The sequence below is a fragment of the Triticum dicoccoides genome, chromosome 6A, assembly GCF_002162155.2.
Source record: "Triticum dicoccoides isolate Atlit2015 ecotype Zavitan chromosome 6A, WEW_v2.0, whole genome shotgun sequence".
NCBI classification, from domain to species: domain Eukaryota; kingdom Viridiplantae; phylum Streptophyta; class Magnoliopsida; order Poales; family Poaceae; genus Triticum; species Triticum dicoccoides.
This window is the reverse complement of record NC_041390.1, coordinates 180,437,239-180,463,920: the sequence shown is the minus strand read 5'-3', so window position 1 is coordinate 180,463,920 and position 26,682 is coordinate 180,437,239. Positions and strand designations below refer to the sequence as shown.

The 26,682-nt window shown below is 43.0% G+C and overlaps 1 protein-coding gene across 1 annotated transcript; it reads left to right on the top strand.

The window, feature by feature from the left end:
* Positions 1–20,056: 20,056 nt before the first annotated feature.
* On the top strand, positions 20,057–25,772 carry LOC119316505 (putative pentatricopeptide repeat-containing protein At3g47840). The gene is made up of 5 exons (XM_037590832.1): positions 20,057–22,901; positions 23,985–24,089; positions 24,722–24,802; positions 24,956–25,042; positions 25,365–25,772. Exon 1 carries the CDS (start codon positions 20,165–20,167, stop codon positions 22,337–22,339), a length of 2,175 nt encoding a protein of 724 aa, XP_037446729.1. The 5' UTR covers positions 20,057–20,164; the 3' UTR covers positions 22,340–22,901; positions 23,985–24,089; positions 24,722–24,802; positions 24,956–25,042; positions 25,365–25,772.
* Positions 25,773–26,682: the final 910 nt, after the last annotated feature.

Genomic DNA, 26,682 nt, shown 5'->3' with positions numbered 1-26,682 from the left:
AAGACATGGTTGCTTGTTGATATGCTTGAGTATCTAAATTATTATGTCAAAACTAGACTATTGCTTTGAATCACATAAAAGTCCAAATGTCCATGCTATAAAGAAAAGAATATGATATGACTTGATGAACAACACTCCACATCAAAAAAATTGTTTTTACCACTTACCTACTCGAGGACGAGTAGGAGTTAAGCTTGGGGATGCTGATACGTCTCCAACGTATCTATAATTTTTGATTGTTCCATGCTGTTTTAATATCAATCTTGGATGTTTTATAATCATTTTATATCATTTTTTGGTACTAACCTGTTCACATAGTGCCAAGTGTCAGTTGCTATTTTTTCCATGCTTTTTACACCGCAGAAAATCAATATCAAACGGAGTCCAAATGCCACGAAACTTTACGGAGATTTTTATGGTCCAGAAGGAAGGCAATGGACCCTGGTTGCACCTGGGGGTGCCCCGAGGGGGGCACAACCCACCAGGGCGCGCCAGGAGGCCCTGGCGCGCCCTAGTGGGTTGTGCCCACCTTGGGTGCCCCCCAGACCGCCTCTTTGCTCTATAAATACCCCAAAAATACCAGAACCCTAAGGAGTCGACGAAATATTCATCCAGCTGCCGCAGAGTCCAGAATCACTAGATCCAATCTAGACACCATCACGGAGGGGTTCACCACTTCCATTGGTGCCTCTCCGATGATGCGTGAGTAGTTCTTTATACACCTTCGGGTCCGTAGTTAGTAGCTAGATGGCTTCATCTCTCTCTCTCTTGATCCTCAATACAATGGTCTCTTGGAGATCCATATGATGTAACTCTTTTTGCGGTGTGTTTGTTGGGATCGATGAACTTCGAGTTTATGATCAGATCTATGTTTTTATATCCATGAAAGTACTTGAGTTTCTTTGATCTCTTTTATGCATGATCTCTTATAGCCTCGTATTTCTTCTCCTATATTTGGGTTTTGTCTGGCCACCTTGATCTATTTATCTTGCAATGGGAAGAGGTGCCTGGTAGTGGGTTCAACCTTACGGTGCTTGATCCCAGTGACAGAAAGGGAACCGACACGTATGTATTGTTGCCACTAAGGATAAAAAGACGAGATCTATATCTACCGCCATATAGATAAATGGATCTTGTCTACATCATGTCATCGTTCTTATTGCATTACTCCGTTTTTCCATGAACTTAATACACTAGATGCATGCTGGATAGCGGTCGATGTGTGGAGTAATAGTAGTAGATGCACGCAGGAGTCGATCTACTAATCTTGGACTTGATGCCTATGTAATGATCATTGCCTGGATATCATCATAATTATTTGAAGTTCTATCAATTGCCCAATAGTAATTTGTGTACCCACCGTTTGCTATTTTTCTCGAGAGAAGCCACTAGTGAAACCTACGGCCCCCGGGACTTCTTTCTCATATATTTTCCTTGTGATCTACTTTTCCTTTGCATTTTTTATTCAGATCTATTAAACCAAAAATCCAAAAATACCTTGTTGCAATTTATTTTATTTGGCGTTCGATCTATCAATATTTACAAATTTATCTCCCGTCACTCGCCGTTTCTGGTGTCGTTACTTATACGTCTCCAACGTATCTATAATTTTTGATTGTTCCATGCTATTATATTATTTGTTTTGGATGTTCAATGGGCTTTAATATACCTTTTTATATTATTTTTGGGACTAACCTACTAACCAAAGGTCGAGTGCAAATTGTTGTTTTCTGCCTATTTTAGTGTTTCGTAGAAAAGGAATATCAAACGGAATGAACCCTTCGGGAGAATTATTTTTGGAACAAACGTGATCCAGGAGACTTGGAGTGGACGTCAAGAAAGAAGCGAGGAGGCCACGTGGCAGGAGGGCGCGCGCAGGGGGTAGGCGCGCCCCCACCCTCGTGGGCCCCTCGTAGCTCCCCCGACATACTTCTTCCTCCTATATATACCCATATACCCCGAAAACATCCAGGATCACCACGAAACCCTATTTCCACCGCCGCAACCTTCTGTACCCATGAGATCCCATCTTGGGGCCTTTTCCGGCGCTTTGCCGGAGGGGGAATCGATCACGGAGGGCTTCTACATCAACACCATAGCCTCTCCGATGATGTGTGAGTAGTTTACCACAGACCTTCGGGTCCATAGTTATTATCTAGATGGCTTCTTCTCTCTCTTTGGGTCTCAATACAAAGTTCTCCTCGATTCTCTTGGAGATCTATTCGATGTAATTCTTTTTGCGGTGTGTTTGTCGAGATCCGACGAATTGTGGGTTTATGATCAAGATTATCTATGAACAATATTTGATTCTTCTCTGAAATCTTTTATGCATGATTTAAATATCTTTGCAAGTCTCTTCGAATTATCATCTTGGTTTGGCCTACTAGATTGATCTTTCTTGCAATGGTAGAACTGCTTAGTTTTCGGTTCAATCTTGCGGTGTCCTTTCCCAGTGACAGCAGGGGCGGCAAGACACGTATTGTATTGTTGCCATCGAGGATAAAAGATGGGGTTTATATCATATTTCTTGAGTTTATCCCTCTACATCATGTCATCTTGCCTAATGTGTTACTCTGTTCTTATGAACTTAATACTCTAGATGCATGCTGGATAGCGGTCGATGTGTGGAGTAATAGTAGTAGATGCAGAATCGTTTCGGTCTACTTGTCGCGGACGTGATATATACATGATCATGCCTAGATATTCTCATAAGTATTCGCTTTTCTATCAATTGCTCGACGGTAATTTGTTCACCCACCGTAGAATTTGCTATCTTGAGAGAAGCCATTAGTGAAACCTATGGCCCCCGGGTCTATCTTCCATCATATTATTTCCATATCAACTTGCTATTTCTATTACCGTTTATTTTGCAATCTTTATTTTCCAATCTATATCATAAAAATACCAAACATATTTATCTTATTATCTCTATCAGATCTCACTTTCGTAAGTGACCGTGAAGGGATTGCCAACCCCTTCATCGAGTTGGTTGCGACGTTCTTCTTTGTGTGTGCAGGTACTAGGTGATTTGTGTGTTACCTCCTACTGGATTGATACCTTGCTTCTCAAAAACTGAGGGAAATACTTACGCTACTGTGCTGCATCACCCTTTCCTCTTCAAGGGAAAACCAACGCATGCTCAAGAGGTAGCAAGAAGGATTTCTCACGCCGTTGCACGCTGTTGCCGGGGAGGTCGCATCAAGTTAAGACATACCAAGTACCCATCACAAACTCTTATCCCTTGCATTACATTACTTGCCATTTGCCTCTCGTTTTCCTCTCTCCCACTTCTAAAACAATTTTCGAAAACCTTTTCCTTTTCTTCGCCTTCTTCTCGTATGTATCTTTGTTTGTGTTTCCATGTGCCTTCCATTTGCTTGCATCTTTGCTGGCTAAAAATCTATTGATATGGATCCACTTAAAGTGTTCTACTTGTATCATCTTCGATCCTTATGTGCTCGTGCTGAAACCCCAACTAACCTAGTTGATGGGAAATCTTTAGATGAGCATGCTCATTTTGTGCGTCACCATTTGTTTGAAAAAGGGAGACTCTTATGGGATCAAATAAAGATATTGATGTGTTATGCTTGGAATCTTTGTGAAATTTATGATTTTACTTGTTGCTCTAAGAACCCTAAAAAACACCTCCCCTACCTATGTGAGTTTAATGATAATGAAATCTTATCTTCTTATGCAAAGGGTGTTTATAGTTACTATGATATCGAACAAATTGAAGAATTTGTTGCTTTTAAGGGTGCTTATGAAGTTGCTTCTTTGATTGAAAAGTATGATATTACTCTCTACGAATCTGAAAATTTTGACATCCTTAAATATTGCTATCAAAACTATGCTCATAATGTCTATGTCAAAGAATTTATTGAAAGAATGACCGCTGCTTCAGAAGAAAATAATGATATGCATGAATCTATAGATAATTATGGTTCCAATGATTTAATTGAAATATCCCTTGATGAACATGATGCTTGCTATTTTTGTGGCCATGATGCCAATATTTATGAAGATGAATTTGCTATAGTTCCTTATCTTAAACATGAGATCGTTGCTATTGCACCCATAGTTGATAGTTCCTTCGATGAAAAGCATGATTGCAATGATGTTATTTTAAATTCTATTAACGTCAATTGTGCTAATAATATGCAAAACCCTACGCTTGGGGATGCTAGTTTTGCTATGTTCTCTACTTGTTGCAATGATCATGATTGGGGTGATTCTTATTTTGATCTTGAAAATTTATTTAAGCCTCGTGATGAATATGAGATTGATAATAGTGTTTGCAATATTATTGAAAGTGGGTTTGGAAGAGTGTCAACTTTAGATCCCACATATTTGAAGAATGTTCAGTCTTATGATTTTTTTGATAAAAGTGGGTTTGGAGAGGCCATGACTTTAGTTAATTTTAATCTCATTATTTTGGAAGAGTGTCAACTTTGCATACATGTGGATCGTGTTAAGAATATGTTTTGTGATAGATATATTGTTGAATTTGATTACGATCCTACATGTAATTAGTATGAGAGAGGAAAATATTGTTGTATAAATTTTCATGTTACTAATTTACCTCTCGTTATGTTGAGATTGTTATTGTTTCTTTCCGCTTCCTTGCATATGCTAGTTTTTGCTTGCCTTGATAATTTTTTGCCTTTAAGATGCCTATGCATAGGAAGTATGTTAGACTTAGATGTGTTTTTCACATGTTTCATGATGCTCTCATTGTGCTTCAATTCTCGTCTTTCATGTGAGCATCATTGAAATTATCAATGCCTAGCTAAGGGCGTTAAATGATAGCGCTTGTTGGGAGGCAACCCAATTTTATTTTCTTCATTGCTTTTTGTTCCTGTTTAGTAATAAATAATTCATCTAGCTTCTGTTTAGATGTGGTTTTATGCTTTTAATTAGTGTTTGTGCCAAGTAGAACCTTTGGGAAGACATGGGGGAAGTCTTTGTGATCTTGCTGTAAAAAAACAGAAACTTTAGCGCTCACGAGATTTGCTGCCATTTTTTACTGGAGAGTGAGATTAGGTTGATTATTTTTGCACATGATTAATAGACAAATTCCTCACGTCCACCAATTTAATTCAGAATTTTTGGGGTTACAGAAGTATTCGAAACCGACAAATTACTAGAGACTGTTCTGTTTTTGACAGATTCTGTTTTTCGTGTGTTGTTTGCTTATTTTGATGAATCTATGGCTAGTATCGGGGGTATGAACCATAGAGAAGTTGAAATAAAGTAGGTTTAACACGAATATAAATAAATAATGAGTTCATTACAGTACCTTGAAGTGGTGGTTTGTTTTCTTATACTAACGGAGCTCATGAGATTTTCTGTTGAAGTTTTGTGTTGTGAAGTTTTCAAATTTTGGGTAAAGATTTGATGGATTTTGGAATAAGGAGTGGCAAGAGCCCAAGCTTGGGGATGCCCAAGGCACCCCAAGGTAAAATTCAAGGACAACCAAAATCCTAAGCGTTGGGATGCCCCGGAAGGCATCCCCTCTTTCGTCTTCGTCCATCGGTAACTTTACTTGAGGCTATATTTTTATTCACCACATGATATGTGTTTTGCTTGGAGCGTCTTGTATGATTTGAGTCTTTGCTTTTTAGTTTACCACAATCATCCTTGCTGTACACACCTTTTGGGAGAGACACACATGAATCAGAATTTATTAGAATACTCTATGTGCTTCACTTATATCTTTTTAGAGCACGGTGGTGGTTTTATTTTATAGAAATTGTTCATATCTCATGCTTCACTTATATTATTTTGATAGTCTTATAGAACATCATGGTAGTTTGCATTGGCTATAAAATTAGTCCTAATATGATAGACATCCAAGATGGGTATAATAAAAACTATCATAAAAAGTGCATTGAATAGTATGAGAAGTTTGATACTTGATGATTGTTTTGAGATATAAAGATGGTGATATTAGAGTCATTCTAGTTTAGTAGTTGTGAATTTGAGAAATACTTGTGTTAAAGTTTGTGATTCCCGTAGCATGCACGTATGGTGAACCGTTATGTGATGAAGTCGGAGCATGATTTATTTATTGATTGTCTTCCTTATGAGTGGCGGGCGGGGACGAGCGATGGTCTTTTCCTACCAATCTATCCCCCTAGGAGCATGCGTGTAGTACTTTGTTTCGATAACTAATAGATTTTTGCAATAAGTATGTGAGCTTTTATGACTAATGTTGAGTCCATGGATTATACGCACTTTCACCCTTCCACCATTGCTAGCCTCTCTAGTACCGCGCAACTTTCGCCGGTACCATAAACCCACCAATTACCTTCCTCAAAACAGCCACCATACCTACCTATTATGGCATTTCCATAGCCATTCCGAGATATATTGCCATGCAACTTACCACCGTTCTGTTTATTATGACACGCTTCATCATTGTTATATTGCTTTGCATGATCATGTGGTTGACATCGTATTTGTGGCAAAGCCACGTCCATAATTCTTTCATACATGTCACTCTTGATTCATTTCACATCCCGGTACATCGCCGGAGGCATTCACATAGAGTCATATTTTGTTCTAGTATCGAGTTGTAATTTTTGAGTTGTAAGTAAATAAAAGTGTGATGATCATAATTATTAGAGCATTGTCCCAAGTGAGGAAAGGATGATGGAGACCATGATTCCCCCACAAGTCGGGATGAGACTCCGGACGAAAATAAAAAAAGAGAAAAAAAGAAAGGCCATAAAAAATAGAAGGCCATAAAAAAGAGAAGGCCCAAAAAAAGAGAGAAAAAGAGAGAAGGGACAATGCTACTATCCTTTTACCACACTTGTGTTTCAAAGTAGCACCATGATCTTCATGATAGAGAGTCTCCTATGTTGTCACTTTCATATACTAGTGGGAATTTTACATTATAGAACTTGGCTTGTATATTCCAGTGATGGGCTTCCTCAAAATGCCCTAGGTCTTCGTGAGCAAGCAAGTTGGATGCACACCGACTTAGTTCTTTTATTGAGCTTTCATACACTTATAGCTCTAGTACATCCGTTGCATGGCAATCCTTACTCACTCACATTGATATATATTGATGGGCATCTCCATAGCCCGTTGATACGCCTAGTTGATGTGAGACTATCTTCTCCCTTTTGTCTTCTCCACAACCACCATTCTATCCCACCTATAGTGCTATGCCCATGGCTCACGCTCATGTATTACGTGAAGATTGAAAAAGTTTGAGAACACCAAAAGTATGAAACAATTGCTTGGCTTGTCATCGGGGTTGTGCATGATTTAAATACTTTGTGTGGTGAATATGGAGCATAGCCAGACTATATGATTTTGTAGGGATAACTTTCTTTGGCCATGTTATTTTGAGAAGACATGATTGCTTTGTTAGTATGCTTGAAGTATTATTATTTTTATGTCAATATTAAACTTTTGTCTTGAATCTTTCAGATCTGAACATTCATGACACAATAAAGAAAATTACATTGAGAATTATGCTAGGTAGCATTCCACATCAAAAAAATCTGTTTTTATCATTTACCTACTCGAGGACGAGTAGGAATTACGCTTGGGGATGCTTGATACGTCTCCAACGTATCTATAATTTTTTATTGTTCCATGCTATTATATTATCTGTTTTGGATGTTTAATGGGCTTTAATTTACCTTTTTATATTATTTTTGGGACTAACCTACTAACCAAAGGCCCAGTGCAAATTGCTGTTTCTGCCTATTTCAGTGTTTCGCAGAAAAGGAATATCAAACGGAATCCAAACGGGATGAAACCTTCAGGAGAGTTTTTTTGGAACAAACATGATCCAGGAGACTTGGAGTGGACGTCAAGAAAGAAGCGAGGAGGCCATGAGGCAGGAGGGCGCGCCCAGGGGGGTAGGCACGCCCCCACCCTCGTGGGCCCCTCGTAGCTCCACCGACGTACTTCTTCCTCATATATATACCCATATACCCCGAAAACATCCAGGAGCACCACGAAACCCTATTTCCACCGCCGCAACCTTCTATACCCATGAGATCCCATCTTGGGGCCTTTTCCGACACTCTGTCGGAGGGGGAATCGATCACGTAGGGCTTCTACATCAACTCCATAGCCTCTCCAATGATGTGTGAGTAGTTTACCACAGACCTTCGGGTCCATAGTTATTAGCTAGATGGCTTCTTCTCTCTCTTTGGATCTCAATACAAAGTTCTCCTCTATTCTCTTGGAGATCTATTCGATGTAATTCTTTTTGCGGTGTGTTTGTCGAGATCCGATGAATTGTGGGTTTATGATCAAGATTATCTATGAACAATATTTGATTCTTCTCTGAAATCTTTTATGCAAGATTTAAATATCTTTGCAAGTCTCTTCGAATTATCAGTTTGGTTTGGCCTACTAGATTGATCTTTCTTGCAATGGTAGAAGTGCTTAGCTTTGGGTTCAATCCTACGGTGTCCTTTCCCAGTGACAGAAGGGGCAGCAAGGCACGTATTGTATTTTTGCCATCGAGGATAAAAAGATGGGGTTTATATCATATTGCTTGAGTCTATCCCTCTACATCATGTCATCTTGCCTAATTCGTTACTCTGTTCTTATGAAGTTAATACTCTAGATGCATGCTGGATAGCGGTCGATGTGTGGAGTAATAGTAGTAGATGCAGAATCGTTTCGGTCTACTTGTCGCGGACATGATGCCTATATACATGATCATGCCTAGATATTCTCATAAGTATTCAATTTTCTATCAATTGCTCGACAGTAATTTGTTCACCCACTGTAGAAGTTGCTATCTTGAGAGAAGCCACTAGTGAAACCTATGGCCCCCGGGTCTATCTTCCATCATATTATTTCCATATCAACTTGCTATTTCTATTACAGTTTATTTTGCAATCTTTATTTTCCAATCTATATCATAAAAATACCAAAAAAAATTATCTTATTATCTCTATCAGATCTCACTTTTGTAAGTGACCGTGAAGGGATTGACTACCCCTTTATCGCGTTGGTTGCGAGGTTCTTGTTTGTTTGTGCATGTACTAGGTGACTTGTGTGTTACCTCCTACTGGATTGAGACCTTGGTTCTCAAAAACTGAGCGAAATACTTACGCTACTGTGTTGCATCGCCCTTTCCTCTTCAAGGGAAAACCAACGCATGCTCAAGAGGTAGCAGTTACTTGAAAGGGATTGACAACCCCTTTAACACGTCGGGTTGCAAGGTGTTGTTATTTTTGTGCAGGTGCAGTTTACGTTGTGTTGCTTGGTTCTCCTACTGGTTCGATAACCTTGGTTTCATAACTGAGGGAAATACCTACCGTTGCTGTGCTACATCATCCCTCCGTCTCCAGGGAAATACCGACATAGTTCCAGCTACCATCAAGGCCCATGTTGGGCCCAAATAGGACAAGTAGTTAACAGGCCAAAATATATCTCGGGCCTGTTTGGCCCAATAAAATTATGGGCTTTAAGCATACCGGTATCCACGTGGGCCATAGGCCCAAAAGTGTCACGGGCCATTATCAGATGGGCTGTAAGCAGGCCGGATTCAACGCGGGTTGTAATTAGGCCCAACTGTTACATAGGCCATTAACAGGCCGATAGGCCAGTTGGGTTGAAATTTATCCATGAAGACTACGGGCCGTTAAGAGGCCTAAAGTTACTTCGGACAAGAAATAGCCTAGTTTCTGCATGGGCCGTTAAATGTCCTAAAGTTAAACAGGGCCGACAACGTCCCAGATGCACCATGGGCCGCTAACAGGCCAAAACTATTATCGGGCCAAACTGGTAAATGGGCATTTAAAATGCTGAAATACAAAATTGTCTTAGAATGGGCCCAAAAGAACAGTGGCCTGTTAACAGGCCTGATCCAATATCGGCCATAATTTGGCCCAAAACACGTCAGACTATGAACGGGCCTGATCTGGTATGGGCCTCAATTTGACCCAAAACATGGCAGGCTGTTAACGGCCAGCCCACTAGTGTCTAAAAAACATGGCGGGCCTTTGGCTGGGCCGGCCTTTTCACCGGAATGAGCCTCTGTTGGGCCGTGCCACGTGTCGAGGTATCATAGGCGCCTCCAGTCCAATGAGTGGATGACATCTCTCCCAACGGTGAGCCAACACGTGTTTCCTCCGTCCAATGAGAATTTTACACGTGGAAAATCCCCATTGGTCTGGGCTGTTAATGGGTTATCGGATCCAAAACCGGACTCGATAGCTTAACGACGACCTGTTACGGTCGACGCCACGTGTCGGTCACCCTTGATGAAAGAACTTCTATGACGGGTTATCGGATCCAAAACCGGACTCGATAGCTTAACGACGACCTGTTACGGTCGACGCCACATGTCGGTCACCCTTGACGAAAGAACTTCTATGACGCGTGATTTATCATCATGGAAGTGGACACTTCCATGATAATTTTGGTAATGTCATGGAACACTTCTACGATAGCGCATGTATGACTATCTTGATTCTGTCATAAACTCGTCATGGATGTACATGCATGACAGAAAACGTGACCTACTATGACAAACACATATCATCACGGAAGTGTATTTTTTGTAGTGTAGCAGACTTATTATGAGGAATATCACCTTCATCAAATCTACGGAGAGAGTTTACCTCTACTACCTGTGTCGGGTTATCAAGACCATGTATTCTTCAATAGGTGGTAAATTCTTAACATCTTTAGCTTTAATACCTTTTTATTTCATAGATTTCTTTGCCTCTTGCATATCTTCAGGACTGAGAAATAGAATACCCCTTTTCTTCGGAGTTGGCTTAGGAGTTGGTTCAGGAAGTGTCTAATCATTATCATTACCCAATATATTATTCAATAGCAATTCAGCTTGCTCAACAGTTCTTTCCCTGAAAACACAACCAACACAACTATCCAGGTGGTCTCTGGAAGCATCTGTTAGTCCATTGTACAAGATATCAAGTATTTCATTTTTCTTGAGAGGATGATCAGGCAAAGCATTAAGTAATTGGAGAAGCCTCCCCAAGCTTGTGGGAGACTCTCTTCTTCAATTTGCACAAAATTAAATATTTCCCATAAGGCAGCTTGTTTCTTATGAGCGGGAAAATATTTTGCAGAGAAGTAGTAAATTATATCCCGGGGACTAAGCACACAACCAGGAACAACAGAATTAAACCATACTTTAGCATCACCCTTTAATGAGAAAGGAAACAATTTGAGAATATAGTAATAACGATTTTTTCCTGATGAGCAAATAGGGTGGCTATATCATTCAATTTAGTAAGATGTGCCACAACAGTTTCAGATTCATAACCATAGAAAGGATCAGATTCAACCAAAGTAATTAACTCAGGATCGACGGAGAATTCATAATCCTTAACAGTAAAAAAGATAGGTGAAGTAGCAAAAGCAGGATCATATTTCATTCTAGCATTCAAGATTTTTCTTTTAGCTTAGCTAACAATTTCTTAAGATCCTCTCTATCATTGCAAGAAAAAGAAGTCTCTAGCAGTTTCTTCATCCATAACATAACCCTCAGGTACAACATGCAATTCATATCTAGGGGGAGAATCATAATCTTTAGTTTCAATATAATCAGTTTCAGTAATTTCATTCTCTCTAACCCTAGCAAGTTGTTCATCAAGAAATTCACCTAGTGGCACAGTATTATCAAGCAGAGAAGTAATTTCATCATAAGCATCATGCATAGCAGAAGTGACATTATCAATAACATGCGGCATATCAGAATCAATAGCACGTGTAGGTGTCGCAAGTTTACTCAAAACAGAAGGAGAATCAAGTGCAGAGCTAGATGGCAGTTCCTTACCTCCCCTCATAGTTGAGGGATAGATCTTGGTTTTGTTATATTTCAGATTCCTCATAGTGATCAACAGATATAAATCCCAAGTGACTCAGAGAATAGAGCTATGTTCCCCGGCAACGGCGGCAGAAAAAGGTCTTGATAACCCACAAGCATAGGGGATCGCAACAATTTTCGAGGGTAGAGTATTCAACCCAAATTTATTGCTTCGGCAAAAGGGGAGCCAAAGAATATTCTCAAGTATTAGCAGCTGAGTTTTCAATTCAACCACACCTCAAAGACTTTATATCTGCAGTAAAGTATTTAGTAGCAAAGTAATATGGAAGTAACGGTAACATCGGCAAAAGTAGCAGTAGCAGTATTGTAGCAATCGTAATAGTGGCAACAAGAAAGTAACGGAGCAAAGATCAATATGAAACGAGCTCGTCGGCAATGTATCAATGCTGGATAATTATGTGGATGGCATTCATCATGCAACAGTTATAACATAGGGTGACACATAACTAGCTCCAATTCATCAATATAATGTAGGCATGTATTTCGAATATAGTCATATGTGCTTATGGAAAAGAACTTGCATGACATCTTTTGTCCTATCCTCCCGTGGCAGCGGGCTCCTATTGGAAACTAAGGGATATTAAGGCCTCCTTTTAATAGAGTACCGGACCAAAGCATTAGCACTTAGTGAATACATGAACTCCTCAAACTACGGTCATCACCGGGAAGTGTCCTGACTATTGTCACTCCGGGGTTGCCGGATCATAACACATAGTAGGTGACTACAACTTGCAATATCGGATCAAGAATACAAATATATTCATGAAAACATAATAGGTTCAGATCTGAAATCATGGCACTCGGGCCCTAGTGACAAGCATTAGGCATAGCAAAGACATAGCAACATCAATCTTAGAACATAGTGGATACTAGGGATCAAACCCTAACAAAACTAACTCAATTACATGGTAAATCTCATCCAACCCATCACGGTCCAGCAAGCCTACGATGAGATTACTCGCACACGGCGGTGAGCATCATGAAATTGGTGATGGACGATGGTTGATGATGACGATGGTGATGGATTCTCCTCTCCGGAGCCCAAAACGGACTCTAGATCTGCCCTCCCGAGGAAGAACATGGCTTGGCAACGGCTCCATCGTAAAACACGGTGAATCCTTCTCTCTGATTTTTTCTCCTCGAACGTGAATATATGAAGTTGGAGTTGAGGTCGGTGGAGGTCCAGGGGGCCCACAAGGACGGGTGGCGCGCCTCCCACCCTTGGGGCCAGGGTGTGGGCCCCCTTCACTTGATTCTTTCGCTAATATTTCTTATTAATTCCAAAAATGATCTCCATGAATTTTTCAGGTCATTCCGAGAACTTCTATTTCTGCACAAAAATAACACCATGGCAATTGTGCTGAAAACAACGTCAGTCTGGGTTAGTTCCATTCAAATCATGCAAGTTAGAGTCCAAAACAAGTGCAAAAGAGTTTGGAAAAGTAGATACGATGGAGACGTATCATATAGCAGCACCAAAAGTTTGGCCATCCTCAAGAGGAACACGCTTCGCTCGTCCGAACTAATTCAGAAGGGGGGCGTTGTTGTTGTCGTTGCAGAGGTGCAGCAGGTTGTGGTTGTGGAAGACACGTGAGCAATTCATTAAGCTTGTTATCCAACTTTGTTTCAAACAACTTCTCCATGCCATGTATCTTCTCCATGGCCTCTTCAAATCTGTTTAGCACATCTCCCACCTGGCCACTCATCATTTGCTGAAACTTATCATGCAACTCCTTGTTTGTCATGTTCTCCCAGTCCAGCTTGTCAACTTGTGATCCTGGCATGGTTAGGAGCAATATAAACACACAAGAATATGATCCTACAGACTACTAGAAAGTGGTGGTGGTGGTGTGTCACAAAACCGTCAAGCAAATCTCAAATCCTTACTAGTTCTTACCCAGCAGCAGGTGGTGATCGGTAACCGATGTAATCAAAACTCCCAAAGCTTGGACAGAGCGATTGCCAGGTGGTGTCAAACGCACGATGTAGATGTATGTGGAGCTAGGAAGGCTTATGATATGATAGCAAAAATGTTAGCAATAATCAATTCAGAGATGCAAAGTTGAATACAGGCCCAACAACGGTACTGTGCTGGTCCTAGGCTAGACCGTGCTAGAGACGCGAGCCTAGAACACTACCAAAAATCACGGCACGACATGGAAACAAGGGAAAAGCTCACACTGGATTTGTTTTTGCGCTCTTTTTTTGTGCTCCTTTTTGTGCCGAAAATCACTATAATGGCCAGTGTCTCAAAACTCTTCCCAAGTCAAACTAACAGGATAGGCACAAAAAATTGACTATTTTTTTGGAAATCAGTGCAACGACGACCAAAAAGTGCGATAAAAATCACTATGATGGCACGTGTCTCAAAAGACTCAAAAAGCCTAAAAACAGGATAGGGGAAAAATATTTTCACTCGCCGAAATTTTGGCCTAAAAACTGCCCGGGGTTCTCCAGACTCTTTTTTTTACAAAACCTACTCAGGCAACGAAACAAGAATCGGAAAATAGATGGATCTCGAAAACAAACCTAATATGAAAAAAAACTCAGATTGATGGTGGATATATGATGGTAAGATATGGCAGTGGTGGTGGTATATGGATACGGATTGGTGGTGGTATATGGATATAGATCGGTGGCTGATACATCTACAACGTATCTATAATTTTTGAATGTTCCATGCTATTATATTATCTGTTTTGGATGTTTTATACGCATTAATATGCTATTTCATATTATTTTTGGGACTAACCTATTGACCTAGAGCCCAGCACCAGTTTCTGTTTTTTCCTTGTTTTTGAGCTTCGCAGAAACGGAATACCAAACGGAGTCCAAATGGAATAAAACCTTTTGTGATGATTTTTCTTGGACCAGAAGACACCCAGGAGACTTGGAGTGCAAGTCAGAAGAGCCATGAGGCGACCACAAGGGTGGAGGGAGCGCCCAGGGGGGTAGGGCGCAGCCCCCTACCTTATGGGCCCCTCGGTGACCCCCCTAACCTAGATCTTCGTCCTATATATTCACATATATTCCCAAACCACCAGAAGCATCCACAAAAACACTTCTCCACCGGCGCAACCTTCTGTTCCCGTGAGACCCCATCTTGGGGCCTTTTCCGGCATCCTACCGGAGGGGGATTCGATCACGGAGGGCTTCTATATCAACTCTATTGCCCTTCCGATGAAGCGTGAGTAGTTTACCTTAGACCTACGGGTCCATAGCTAGTAGCTAGATGGCTTCTCTCTCTTTGATTCTCAATACCATGTTCTCCTCGATGTTCTTGGAGATCTATCCGATATAATCTTCTTTTGCGTTGTGTTTGTCGAGATCCAATGAATTGTGGATTTATGATCAGCTTATTTATGAATATTATTTGAATCTTCTCTGAATTATTTTATGCATGATTTGATATCTTTTTAATTCTCTTCAAACTACCGGTTTAGTTTGGCCAACTAGATTGGTTTTTCTTGCAATGGAAGAAGTGCTTAGCTTTGGGTTCAATCTTGTGGTATCCTTTCCCAGTGACAGTAGGGGAAGCAAGGCACACATTGTATTGTTGCCACCGAGGATAAAAAGATGGGGTTTACATCATATTGCTTGAGTTTATTCGTCTACATCAGGTCATCTTTCTTAATGCATTACTCTGTTCTTCATGAACTTAATACTCTAGATGCAGGCAGGAGTCGGTCGATGTGTGGAGTAATAGTAGTAGATGCAGAATCGTTTCGGTCTACTTGACACAGACATGATGCCTATATTTCATAATCATTGCCTTAGATATCGTCATAACTTTGCACTTTTCTATCAATTACTTGACAGTAATTTGTTCACCCACTGTATTATTTGCTATCTTGAGAGAAGCCTCTAGTGAAACCTATGGCCCCGGGTCTATTTTCCATCATATAAGTTTCCGATGTACTATTTTCCTTCATATTAGTTTCTGATCTACTATTTTGCAATCTTTTACTTTCTGATCTATAAACCAAAAAAACTCCAAAATATTTACTTTATATTTTGTTTAGTTTTATCTATCTCTATCAGATCTCACTTTTGCAAGTGACCGTGAAGGGATTGACGACCCCTTTATCGCGCTGGGTGCAAGTTGTTTGATTGTTTCTACAGGAATTGGTGATTCGTCCGTTGTCTCCTACTGGATTGATACCTTGGTTCTCTAATTGAGGGAAATACTTATCTCTACTTTGCTGCATCACCCTTTCCTCTTTAAGGGAGAAACCAACGCAATCTCAAAAAGTAGTGGTGGCAGTTAAGAGGTGGTGGTAGATGGCAGGGGTGATGATGATGGTGCGGCGGTGGCGTGACAACTTATGACCAGAACTCGAAACTCTAAAAGACTAGATGCTAAGACCAGCAACTTTACACGATGATGCAACCGCAAATTCAACAAAGCAAAATACTAAAAAGACTATGCAAAGGCTCAGACTGGTTCGGATATGATGAACTAACCCTAATTTTTTTGTGGATTTTTCGTGGACTATAGGTATGAAAAACATACTCGATCTAAACTACGAAAAACTGTAAAATCTCACCGAGCAACCTGGAAATCTGATACCACTTGATAGAGGCGAAGGTGTCCTAATGTTTCGATGAGATAACTATCGTTTTCTGTGGAAGTCGACTTTGACGATCTGACTAGGAACGTGCGAAGACGTCACGCCTTAGCAATCGCTAAACCAACTTCCAAGGGGTTATTGACCACGCCGGAGCACGATCAACCTGACCACGAGGGTCTATTTCCTGCAAGCAAACGAAGAACAAGCAAGAAACTGAGATTGCAATCTGGATATTGCGAATATAAGATGAAAGCTTTATTGATCAAGATGAGGTTCTATGGCGTCTTGATCTGGTCGTTGAACACAAATGAAGTACGTGAAGTTGCAGCTATGGCGAACTTTAAATCTAAACAAAACCCAAAGACTAAACGACGCCCAAAGGGCTGTATATATGGAGTAGGGGGGATTTCGTGTCCCCTTGTAGGAGGGGTTCGAAACCAACCCTAACTTTGTTTCCCCACACATACGAACTCTAAAAACAACCTATACTTAATTATTTTGAAATTACATGGGCCTGGCAAAAAAATAAGGTGGCGCGGCACCTAAAATAAGCTATGGACGAAAGTTATGAAGGGGCATCTTGTATATTTCGTCCATGTCCTTGTAGGTCATCACAGAGGCTTCAAAGTTCTCAAATATGCACTAGAAATGCCATTCTAGATCCCTTCGCGTGCGCCTTCATCTCCATGCTTGATCCTGCTCCAGTGTTCATCACTCTTGTCCATGCTAGGCCCTTCACTAGTAATCAACACAACTGTATCCAATTTAGGCAACATCATATTCTCATGAACATTAAAATTGTCACAAAGAAATGAAAGTACCTGGTAATTCAATTGGCGTGCACGAGCTCTAGTAATTGGTTTAGTATGTATAGCGGCAGGGGTTGTGGGTGTAACAATGGTATTGATGTCCTCATCAAATTCCAATGTACATGGAGACAGAAGTGAAATTTGAGGGCCACAAATATGTTGTATCGTGGATGTCCCCCTTTACATCATTGTTTTATGAAATGCACAAACGCTCCCGAAAGGTTGTTCTCAGTATATTTGTGTATTTGTTACAACAAGTATGATTTGGTGTGAAGTTTGCCAATGTTGTGTGATGAACCTTGATGTTTAATATTGAATCATTAGTAAGTGTTTAGTAACCTCCTGCTTTTTGAGATGTTACTTTTGTAGCAAAGTTGTTTTTGGTATAACTTTAACCTATATTGGGCAGTTGCTTTGCTTATGCATGGATGTGCTGCAAACTTTGTTTTAGATTAGGACATTGCTCTCTCATGTTCGCCCTCTTGGTACCTAACTGGATGGAAGTGGTTACCTTTCATGGTCTCATGAATGTACCGAACTTGATATTGTCTTATAATCTCACGACAATGTTGAACTCGATGATGTCTTCTATTATAAATGAATGTTTCTTCTTCTTTTTCCTCTTCTTTATCATCATCTTCTTCTTCTTTATTTTGTTGTCCTATTTCAATACGTACGCTAAATCAGGATTCCCACTAACTCGAGAATTACTTGCTTCACCACATTGTTGGGACCGGCACCCTCACGCCAAGACGTGTTTCCGATCTAGTGAGCATGAGAAGAGGAGACCTACACGCGCGCTCCTCCTCCTCCCTCGCCTCGCCACACCAGGTCTCGTCACGACGCGCCGCGGGTTGCGGGAATGAGCCGAGGACATAGCTATGCATGTTGTCTATATTTTTGCTGCTCAGGAAAAAATAATGAGTCATTAATTAATAATTAACAGACGCATTAATTACTGAACTGTTTTCGATTCTGTTGGATCGTGACTCGGACGTGGGGTTTCTCTCACGACCTACCCGGCCCGCATTATATAGTCAGTCAAACGTCTACCCTAGTCGCCACCGAATCGTATGGATTCGCACCATCGTTTCAGATCATTGCGCCACCACGCAAGTCTTCTCCACCTCTCCTTTTGGCGTGCACCGCTTAGGGGCAATAGGCCTCCGGAACCCCGCCTCTCGTGATCCTATACGGGAGAGGGATGATCAAATTTTTGTGGAGTGCACTCGCGCGACTGCTGGCAGCGACGACTTCACCGACGACGACTTCTTCCACGACCTCGGCAACCTCTTCCTCAAGGACATGGGCGACAACCTCAACACCAACGGTGCTGCTTCCGTTGCACCGTATGTGATTCTGTCCTTCCTATTCGAGATCATGGTAGAATTCATGTTTCTAGTCTGTGTCCTAGATTCGATCTGTTCATCTGCTATGCTAGTTCACATGATTAGTTTAATCTCTGTTATTGCTGTCATGATTTATTTTATATTTATTCGGATTAAATCTCGTAGTAATTTGCTTATATATTCAACACTTCATGGCTGAAGATGTGGTTCTGCTCGTTTTTTAGAAACAAAGAGAGCAGACCAAAATGACAATGCTTGCATCGGTCGTACAATCCCCAGTTGACTGGCTAACTCGCACGATGTCGTCACAGTACATCAGCGGCTTTGCTACATCAACGGAGCTTTACGGGCTTGGCGCCCACCCCCACCAGTTAAAATCAGGGGGCGATTAATTAGGAGGAGATGGCTATTTAGTCCAATTAAAAAGGAACAAGTCAGCCACAATTAAAAAGGATGGAGTAAGCCATCGGAGGGAGTTCCCAAACTTAATGTCGATGCCACTTTTGATCCTGATAGGGGAACAGGGGGTACGGGTGCAATCTCACGAGATGAAGCTGGTTTCTTCGTCGCAGCCTCATGCGGTGATATCCCTTTTGTGGAAGACGCGGCTACGGCAGAAGCTAGAGGTATGCGATATGGGCTCTTACTCGCAAATGAAGTTGGGTGCAATAAAATTTGCGTCGAGTCCGATTGCATGGAGGTCGTTGAAGTCATGCAAGGGGTGGGGGGTAGTTCGCTAGGCCTGGTAGCCGCAATTTATGAATAATTTTCTTTTCTTGCTAGAAATTTTATTTCTTTTATGTTTTCCCACTGCCCTAGGGAGGCCAATGCGGCGGCAGATTTATTGGCTAGAAATTTGGAGTTCTCTCATACAATTGTTTGAAAATCAAAGCCTGCAGGGTTTCTAATAGATGTATTAACAAACGATGTATCACTTTTTGTGCATGAAATATAAACCGCCATGACGGCTTTCTCTCTCAAAAAAAAAAGAAACAAATCAGCAGGTCCGTAAAATCCCGTTGCTTTAGTGCGTGTATCTAGCATTTTTGGTACATCAGCCACATCCGACGGCTCACGCGGAGCCGCTCGGGAAGCCAGAATCGTACGCGTGCACGACGAAGTATTTATCTCTACTCTTATAAAAAACAGAGTTGATGATGATGGTGTGTCCGTCATCCTATAATGTAGGCCGTCCGATTTATATCTGACGGATAGAAAGGAAACTATGGCAATTTTATAAAAGAATACCCACACACCTCTTCACATTTGCAAATAAGACTTTCCTTTATTCATCATTTTCTCTTATAAGATAAACTACTCATACAAATGCATCTTAATGTTTCGTGCAATGCACGGGCATCTTGCTAGTATAGGAGAAAAAAGGGGGTAAAATCCAGGCGGGGAAAACCGGAAAAGGAGGGTTTGCGCGGGCCGTCTCGTGCAGTCGTGCTCTCGCGCGCTTCGCCGCGAAGAGCCCAGCTCCGGCCGGTCGAGCGCCGTACCGCAGAGGAGAAACCACGCCGCGCAGCCGTTGGGGACTGGGCAGGAGCGCCGCCGCGGGCCGGGGAGGAGTTCCAGGCCGCCGGGGGGACTCAAATGGTGACGCGCTTCGCTCCCCGCGTGAAATCTCCCCGTCTCGGTCGCTCCATGTGGGCCGAAGCTGCTCCTCTTCGTTCCGAACCACACCCACCGCCCGTCTTCTCCGTGCCGCCACTGCAAGACCTCAACGCCCGGCTGAAGCGCCTGGTCCAGTCGGGCAGGCTCTCGGACGCGCAGGCCCTGTTCGACGGGGCGCCGCACCGCGACGAGGCCTCCTACTCCGCCCTCCTCGCGGGCCATGCCGCGGCGGGGGACGTCGCCGGCGCCATGGCGCTCTTCTCCCGCATCCGCGCATCCTCGCTCCCGGCCGCTGACCCCTTCGTGCTCAGCCTCGCGTTCAAGGCCTGCGCTGCGGCCGCCGACGCCAGCCACGCCGCGTCACTGCACGCCTTCGCCGTCAGGTCCTCGGCCGTCTCCTCCGTCTTCGTCGCCACCGCGCTGGCCGACGCCTACGCCAAGGCCGGCCGCCTCGCGCTGGCGCTCAGGGTGTTCGACGAAATGCCGCTCAAGAACGTGGTCTCCTGGACCACGCTCATCTCCGCACTGGCGCGGGCCGGCCGCCGCCACGACGCGGTCCGCCGCTTCGCCGAGATGCGAGCCTCCGGCATGCCCTGCGACTCGCACGCCTTCGCGGCTGCGCTCACCGCGTGCGCCGACACCGGGCTGCTGTCGCGCGGCCGTGAGGTGCACTCGCTCTGCGCCAAGCTCGGCTTCGACGCCACACCCTACGTCGCCAACACACTTGCCACGCTGTACGCGCGCTGCGGGGACGTCCACCGCGCACTGGCTGCGGTCGGCCGCATGGGCTCGCGAGACGTTGCCGCGTGGACGACTGTGATATCCTCCTACGCGCAGACTGGTCGTGCCAAGGAAGCCATCCTGGCATTCGTCGCGATGCTTCGTGACGGGGCATCAAACGCGGCAAGGCCCAACGAATACACATACGCTGCAGTTATTGCTGCGTGTGCAAATATTTCGTGTGTACATCTTGGAGAGCAGTTGCACGCGCAAGCTGCACAAAGAGGGTTCGCCAGCTCGCGCTCGGTGGCCAATTCACTCGTCACACTCTATGCCCGCGCCGCCGGTCGTCTGTCAGCAGCCGATGCGGTGTTCCAGGAAAGTGCTGCCAAGGATGTTGTCTCTTGGAGTGCAATCATATCAGGCTATGCGCAGGAAGGGCTTGCCGGGGAGGCTTTCGCCCTGTTTACTGAAATGCGACGGCACCATTGTCCTCGTCCAAATGAGTTTACTCTTGCCAGTCTCCTCAGTGCGTGCGCAACTGCTGCGTCACTGGACGCTGGTCGCCAACTCCACGCACTTGCTGTCGCTGCTGGACTTGAACACCATGCCATGGTCAGGAGCGCGCTCATTGACATGTATGGAAAGAGTGGCAACATGTCAGATGCTGATGTTGTATTTTCGAATCGCACGAAAGATGATGTGGTTTCATGGACCGCGATGATCGTCGGGAATGCTGAGCATGGCCACAGTGAAAGGGCACTTGAATTGTTTGAGGAAATGTGCCGTGTTGGGCTAAAGCCGGACCATGTTGCGTTCATTGGTGTGCTCAGTGCTTGCTGTCATGCTGGGGCAGTTGAGCTTGGATTGAGGTACCTCAATGCAATGAGCAAAAGCTACGGACTGGAGCCGTCAAAGGAGCACTATGGCTGTGTCGTAGATTTGTTGGGCAGAGCTGGTAGAATAGATGAGGCTGAGGAGTTGATTGGTGGTATGGCAGCTAATGAAAGAGATGGCGTTGTTTGGACATCTTTGCTTAGGGCATGTGCAGCTCGAGGGGAAGAGCAAACCGGGAAGAAAGCTGCAGAGAGGGTAATGGAGGCAGAGCCATGGGGTGCAGGAGCACATGTGGCAATGGCAAATCTATACGCCAGCAAGGGACAGTGGTGTGAGGCAGCACAAGAGAGACATATGATGAAGCAGAAAGGGGTTGTGAAAGGAGTAGGCTGGTCATCAGTCACAGTTGGAGGGGAGGAGAGGGGAGTTGGGGTGTTTGTTGCAGGTGACCGGACACACCCCCAAGACAATTTGATCTATGAGATGCTTGACTTGATTTACTATGGAGTTGGAATGGCTCGGTATGTACCCGATCAGATGAATTTAGCATCTGAGGTAGAGCTAATGGTTAACACTTACAGTAGTAGTTATAACTGAGTAATTTCAGAAGGAGATAGGCTTGAAAAGAGAAAAAAATATATAGAAGTCCTTGGCACGATGAGCGCTAATGCAGCCATGCGACTTAAAAGTTCTGCTGCTGTGCTGAAGTACTGATTTAATACTAGTAGTTCTTTGGTATTACCACCGGGGCTTTGATCTTGGTATACTTTTGATAAGATGGTTGATTGCCTGCAGCATATATGTATGAGGCAAGAGTTCTCCGTTGAAGCTTCAGCGCTCAGGCTGGTGCCAAAAGTAGCAGTTCTGTGTCTACCACAGATCAGAGCAACAAAAGTTCTGATATCTGCATCAGAATTGCATTGAAGATCACTCCTTGCTCTATGGACTAATACATGTTTGCGGCATTGCACAAAGGCTTGGACCAGACAATGATGTGATGGGGGATTGATGTTTTTCTCTCTCTTAGGAAGTGTGTGCCTCACTGATCCCCTTCTTTTGAAGGAAGCCAGACCACATTAGATATATCAGCATTCTTTCCAGCAACATTGTTGCACCGGTGGCACCCAAAGTCGTGTCAACTTGTATATCATACTAATTGGTTAGTATCTTGATTCTTGACAAATATATTGATAGCTAGGTGGTGATTCAGCTGAAGCTGGGTAGACATCACTCTGGTCGATAATTTTGAGTCTGGGTTTGCAGAGCTGATGCCTTTAGTCATTTTGAGATAATTGCTACTCCCTTCGTTTCGAATTATAAGATGTTCTAAATTTTTCTGAATTGGATGTATATAGCCGTGTTTTAGTGTGTTTGTTCACTCATTTTAGTCCGTATGTAGTCCATATTGAAATATCTAAAACATCTTATAATTTGGAATGAAGGTAGTACTTGCCTACCCGCCAAATACTCTAATCTTGGTCATTGTCAGGGTCACCGGGGTGCCACCACAAATATGATAGAAACAGGATAGCTATCAGCAAAGTATCTAAGTTCGAGCTAACAACATCTACAAACTTAGAACTGATGTGCACATGTGCTGATGCGCATACAGAGTTAAAGAAATAAGAAAAATGAATATAATTGAATAAGTTTTTTTGTGGGATATAATTGAATAAGTTTCAGTTTATTTAGAATGTACAAATCAAAGGAGATAGAAAAAAAATTACATCTATGAAAGGAATATAGATGATCATCTGAAAGGAGTCATCGCAAAGGCAATTAAGGATGGCAGAATTATTGACATTCCATTTTCTAAAGTATTTTATAAGCTTATCCTAGGACAGGTATCTTGGACCCTACATTTTTGAAATGTATATTGTGTTTATTACGCTTTCTTACTTTTGTTAGTCTATATAGTAAGCATTTCTTGTTAGGAGCTTAATATATACGGTAACAATTCATTTGATCCTAAACTGGCAACGACCCTCATGGAATTCAAAGCACTTGTCAAAAGAAATACTAAGTCATGTTCGACGGGGGATATACCAGAACACATCTGATTTGTCTTAATGAGGTTGTAAAATTGAGGATCTTGATATTGACTTTGCGGTCCCAGGGTATCCAGAATATGTGCTTTCTTCAGAGGGTACCTCAGATAATGTAACTGATATGACTGCACTCTCAGTTGCTGGCTTCTCAGCAGATTTAAAAGTATTCTCTAAATTACTCATGTTATTTTTAGGTAACTGATGAGAGTTTGGAAGAATATGTTTCTTTCGTTGTCAACAGTACGGTTAAAAGTGGAATCTCAAGACAACTGGAGGCTTTTAAGTCAGGATTCAGTCAGGTATGCTGTATCATGGCGCTGCTCTCGTCTGTTTTTTACTTAGGTAACTTGGGACAGCTTTTCAGTTACACCATCTGAAAGAAGCTTTTGAATTACACTATGGCTAGGTTGGCCCCAGTTCACAAATTGGGGAGTGTGAGTAGATGTATTGTTACTTAGAAGCTATCAGGGCTCCACATTTCGTAGTTTATACGAGTTCTACTCCCTTTGATAAAGTTACTAGGTTGCTGTTTCCTACTAGCATTTTATCTTTAGAGGAACTTGGCAGTAATGCTCTAATTTGACAATGCAAAAACCCTTTCCTTATTTTTTTAAACCCTGTGTATTTCTTAAGCAATCTTAATCCAATATGTATAAACTTATACTTGTTTCTGAAAGTAATTATTTTGCTTCGGCAGTCGACTTGCTCTCTGTCCTTTTACTACATCTGTCCATTCAGGTGTATTTAGATGTGAGATTGCTTTCTGTACTTTGATCTGTAACTCATGAGCCTTACATGGGCCCTATAGGGTGACATGCACTCGATGTTCACTTCTCATTTTATACATTTCACTCTTCTCTGGTGTTGTCTCTTACTGCCCGCACAGTCAAAAATCCATTTTGTTGTTGTCCACTGACACTGGGGATTGCAGGTATTTCTACTAAGCACACTTCAGGTATTCTCAGAGGATGAGCTGGAGAGATGACTCTGTGGAGAACAAGATAATTGGGATGTATGTGCTTGTCTTTTGTTGGAAGTTGTTGATTTTTTTTGTAACCATTCAATTTTGCGAAAATTTTGTTTTTCGTTACTGACCCCTTGCTTCTGATAACTTTGTGGAACTTGTGGATCACATAAAAATTTGATCATGGCTACGCACCTCCAGCAGTCCTGCAATCTTCTCCCGGATGATGACCTGCCTAGTGTGATGATTTGTGCTAACTATCTCAAGTGACCTGCCTACTGCACCAAGGTCTGAACTCACTACCCTTCTATAAATTGAGCATCATAGTAGATTAATTTAAATCTATTCTTCTCGCCCTTTTTATTAATTTAAGTTAGGTTCTGTAATGTCTCGACGTAACACTTGAGCTAAAAAAGCTATGGACTATGAAGTATGAACCACCAATCGCTCAACCCAGGCACGTCCAAGTCAGTCGTAATTGGCATTCTGAACATGCTATTTCAGGCATGATGATTTGCAGTAGTTAGTTCCAGTTATTGCATGTTTGTATTTCCTGAAACGGTACCATATGATGACCTCTATGCTGATGAGGTTATCTCCCACTGGGCAGGCCCATGGCGACATATTACCCAGCTAAGGCCCATGGAGGCTCAAGCTCATTATCTTTACAGCCCAAGGCAATGCTAGTAACAGGGGGGTTTATCAGTCAGTGTGGGCACCCGTAAGGAGGATTCCATCAGTCGACGATCAGTTGGATTAATCGAGGACACGATATGACGGAACCTAAACTGGCAGATCTCGAGGTAGGGGATTCTAAGATGGGCGTCTAGGAACGATGGTAACGCGCCCTGTTGGAGTTGTGTCAAATATAGTGTACGAGGTAGATTACAGTTGGATTTGTAGTTGTATTGTGTTTAGATAGGATATGGAGTCGTGTTTTAATAGGACACTTGTATCCTAGGCCTCTCATATATAGCGGGGCTAGACACACGATGTAACCTATGCCAACATAATAGCACAGGCACGTAAGGAGGAGCCGGCGGCGTGTGCCGGCACCTGGATGGCCGGTGTGCGGTATTGTGACGGTGTCATGGGGAGGAACGCCCGTAGTCAAGCCCCGGGGATGTAATCATATCGGTGAACCTTGTTAATAAATCTCGGTGTCGTGCTCGTGTGATTACTTGATCCTCAGATGATCGACAGTATGTCTTGAATTTTATTCTAACAAGTGGTATCATGAGCTAGGTTGTTTGGAGGTAGTGGATTGTTGATCAAAGAGGTGGAGCAGAATTTGTCGAATCGGTCGGCGGTCGAATCATGCGACTGGAAAAGATTGATGGAGGCGGCGGGAGTTCTGTTCGTGTGAGAAGCAATCGAGCCGTACATCTCGGCGAGATCGGATGTGCCGACGGTGGCGTAACAGGTCTGGAGTTCGGCTCGATCCTGCGACGTGCGAAGGCGCTACGCACCAAGGGCTACGTTGGCCCCAGGCAGCGGCCCAGGTGCAGAGGTCCAAAAGCTGGCGGGGCCTCGGGGCCAGGCGCTAGAGGCAGACGCAGGCTGAAGGAGCGGAGGCGTGGACGAGGCACGGTGTACGGAAGTGCAAGCTGCAGCCGTTCCTGAGATTTGTTTTGGACAAAAAAAGGAACCGAGTCCCAGGAGGAGCCGTGTTCTCCTCGTCTATGTGGCGGGTTAATATCAGTCAGTAAGGGAGACAAAGGCACGAGGCAAAGCCGATCAGATTGTAGAAAATAATTCATCGCTGATTGTGTTCATCCATCGGGAAGGCAAGGGCTTTAGCTAGGCAAAGCTAGCAGTGGAGTTGAGCCACGGGAGACACCACGTGAAGGCCAAGAGTGATTCTTTGGTTTGTTTAGCTATTAGTACGTGGAGATTCAGTTCGTGTACTTGGGGCATTGTGTGGAAAG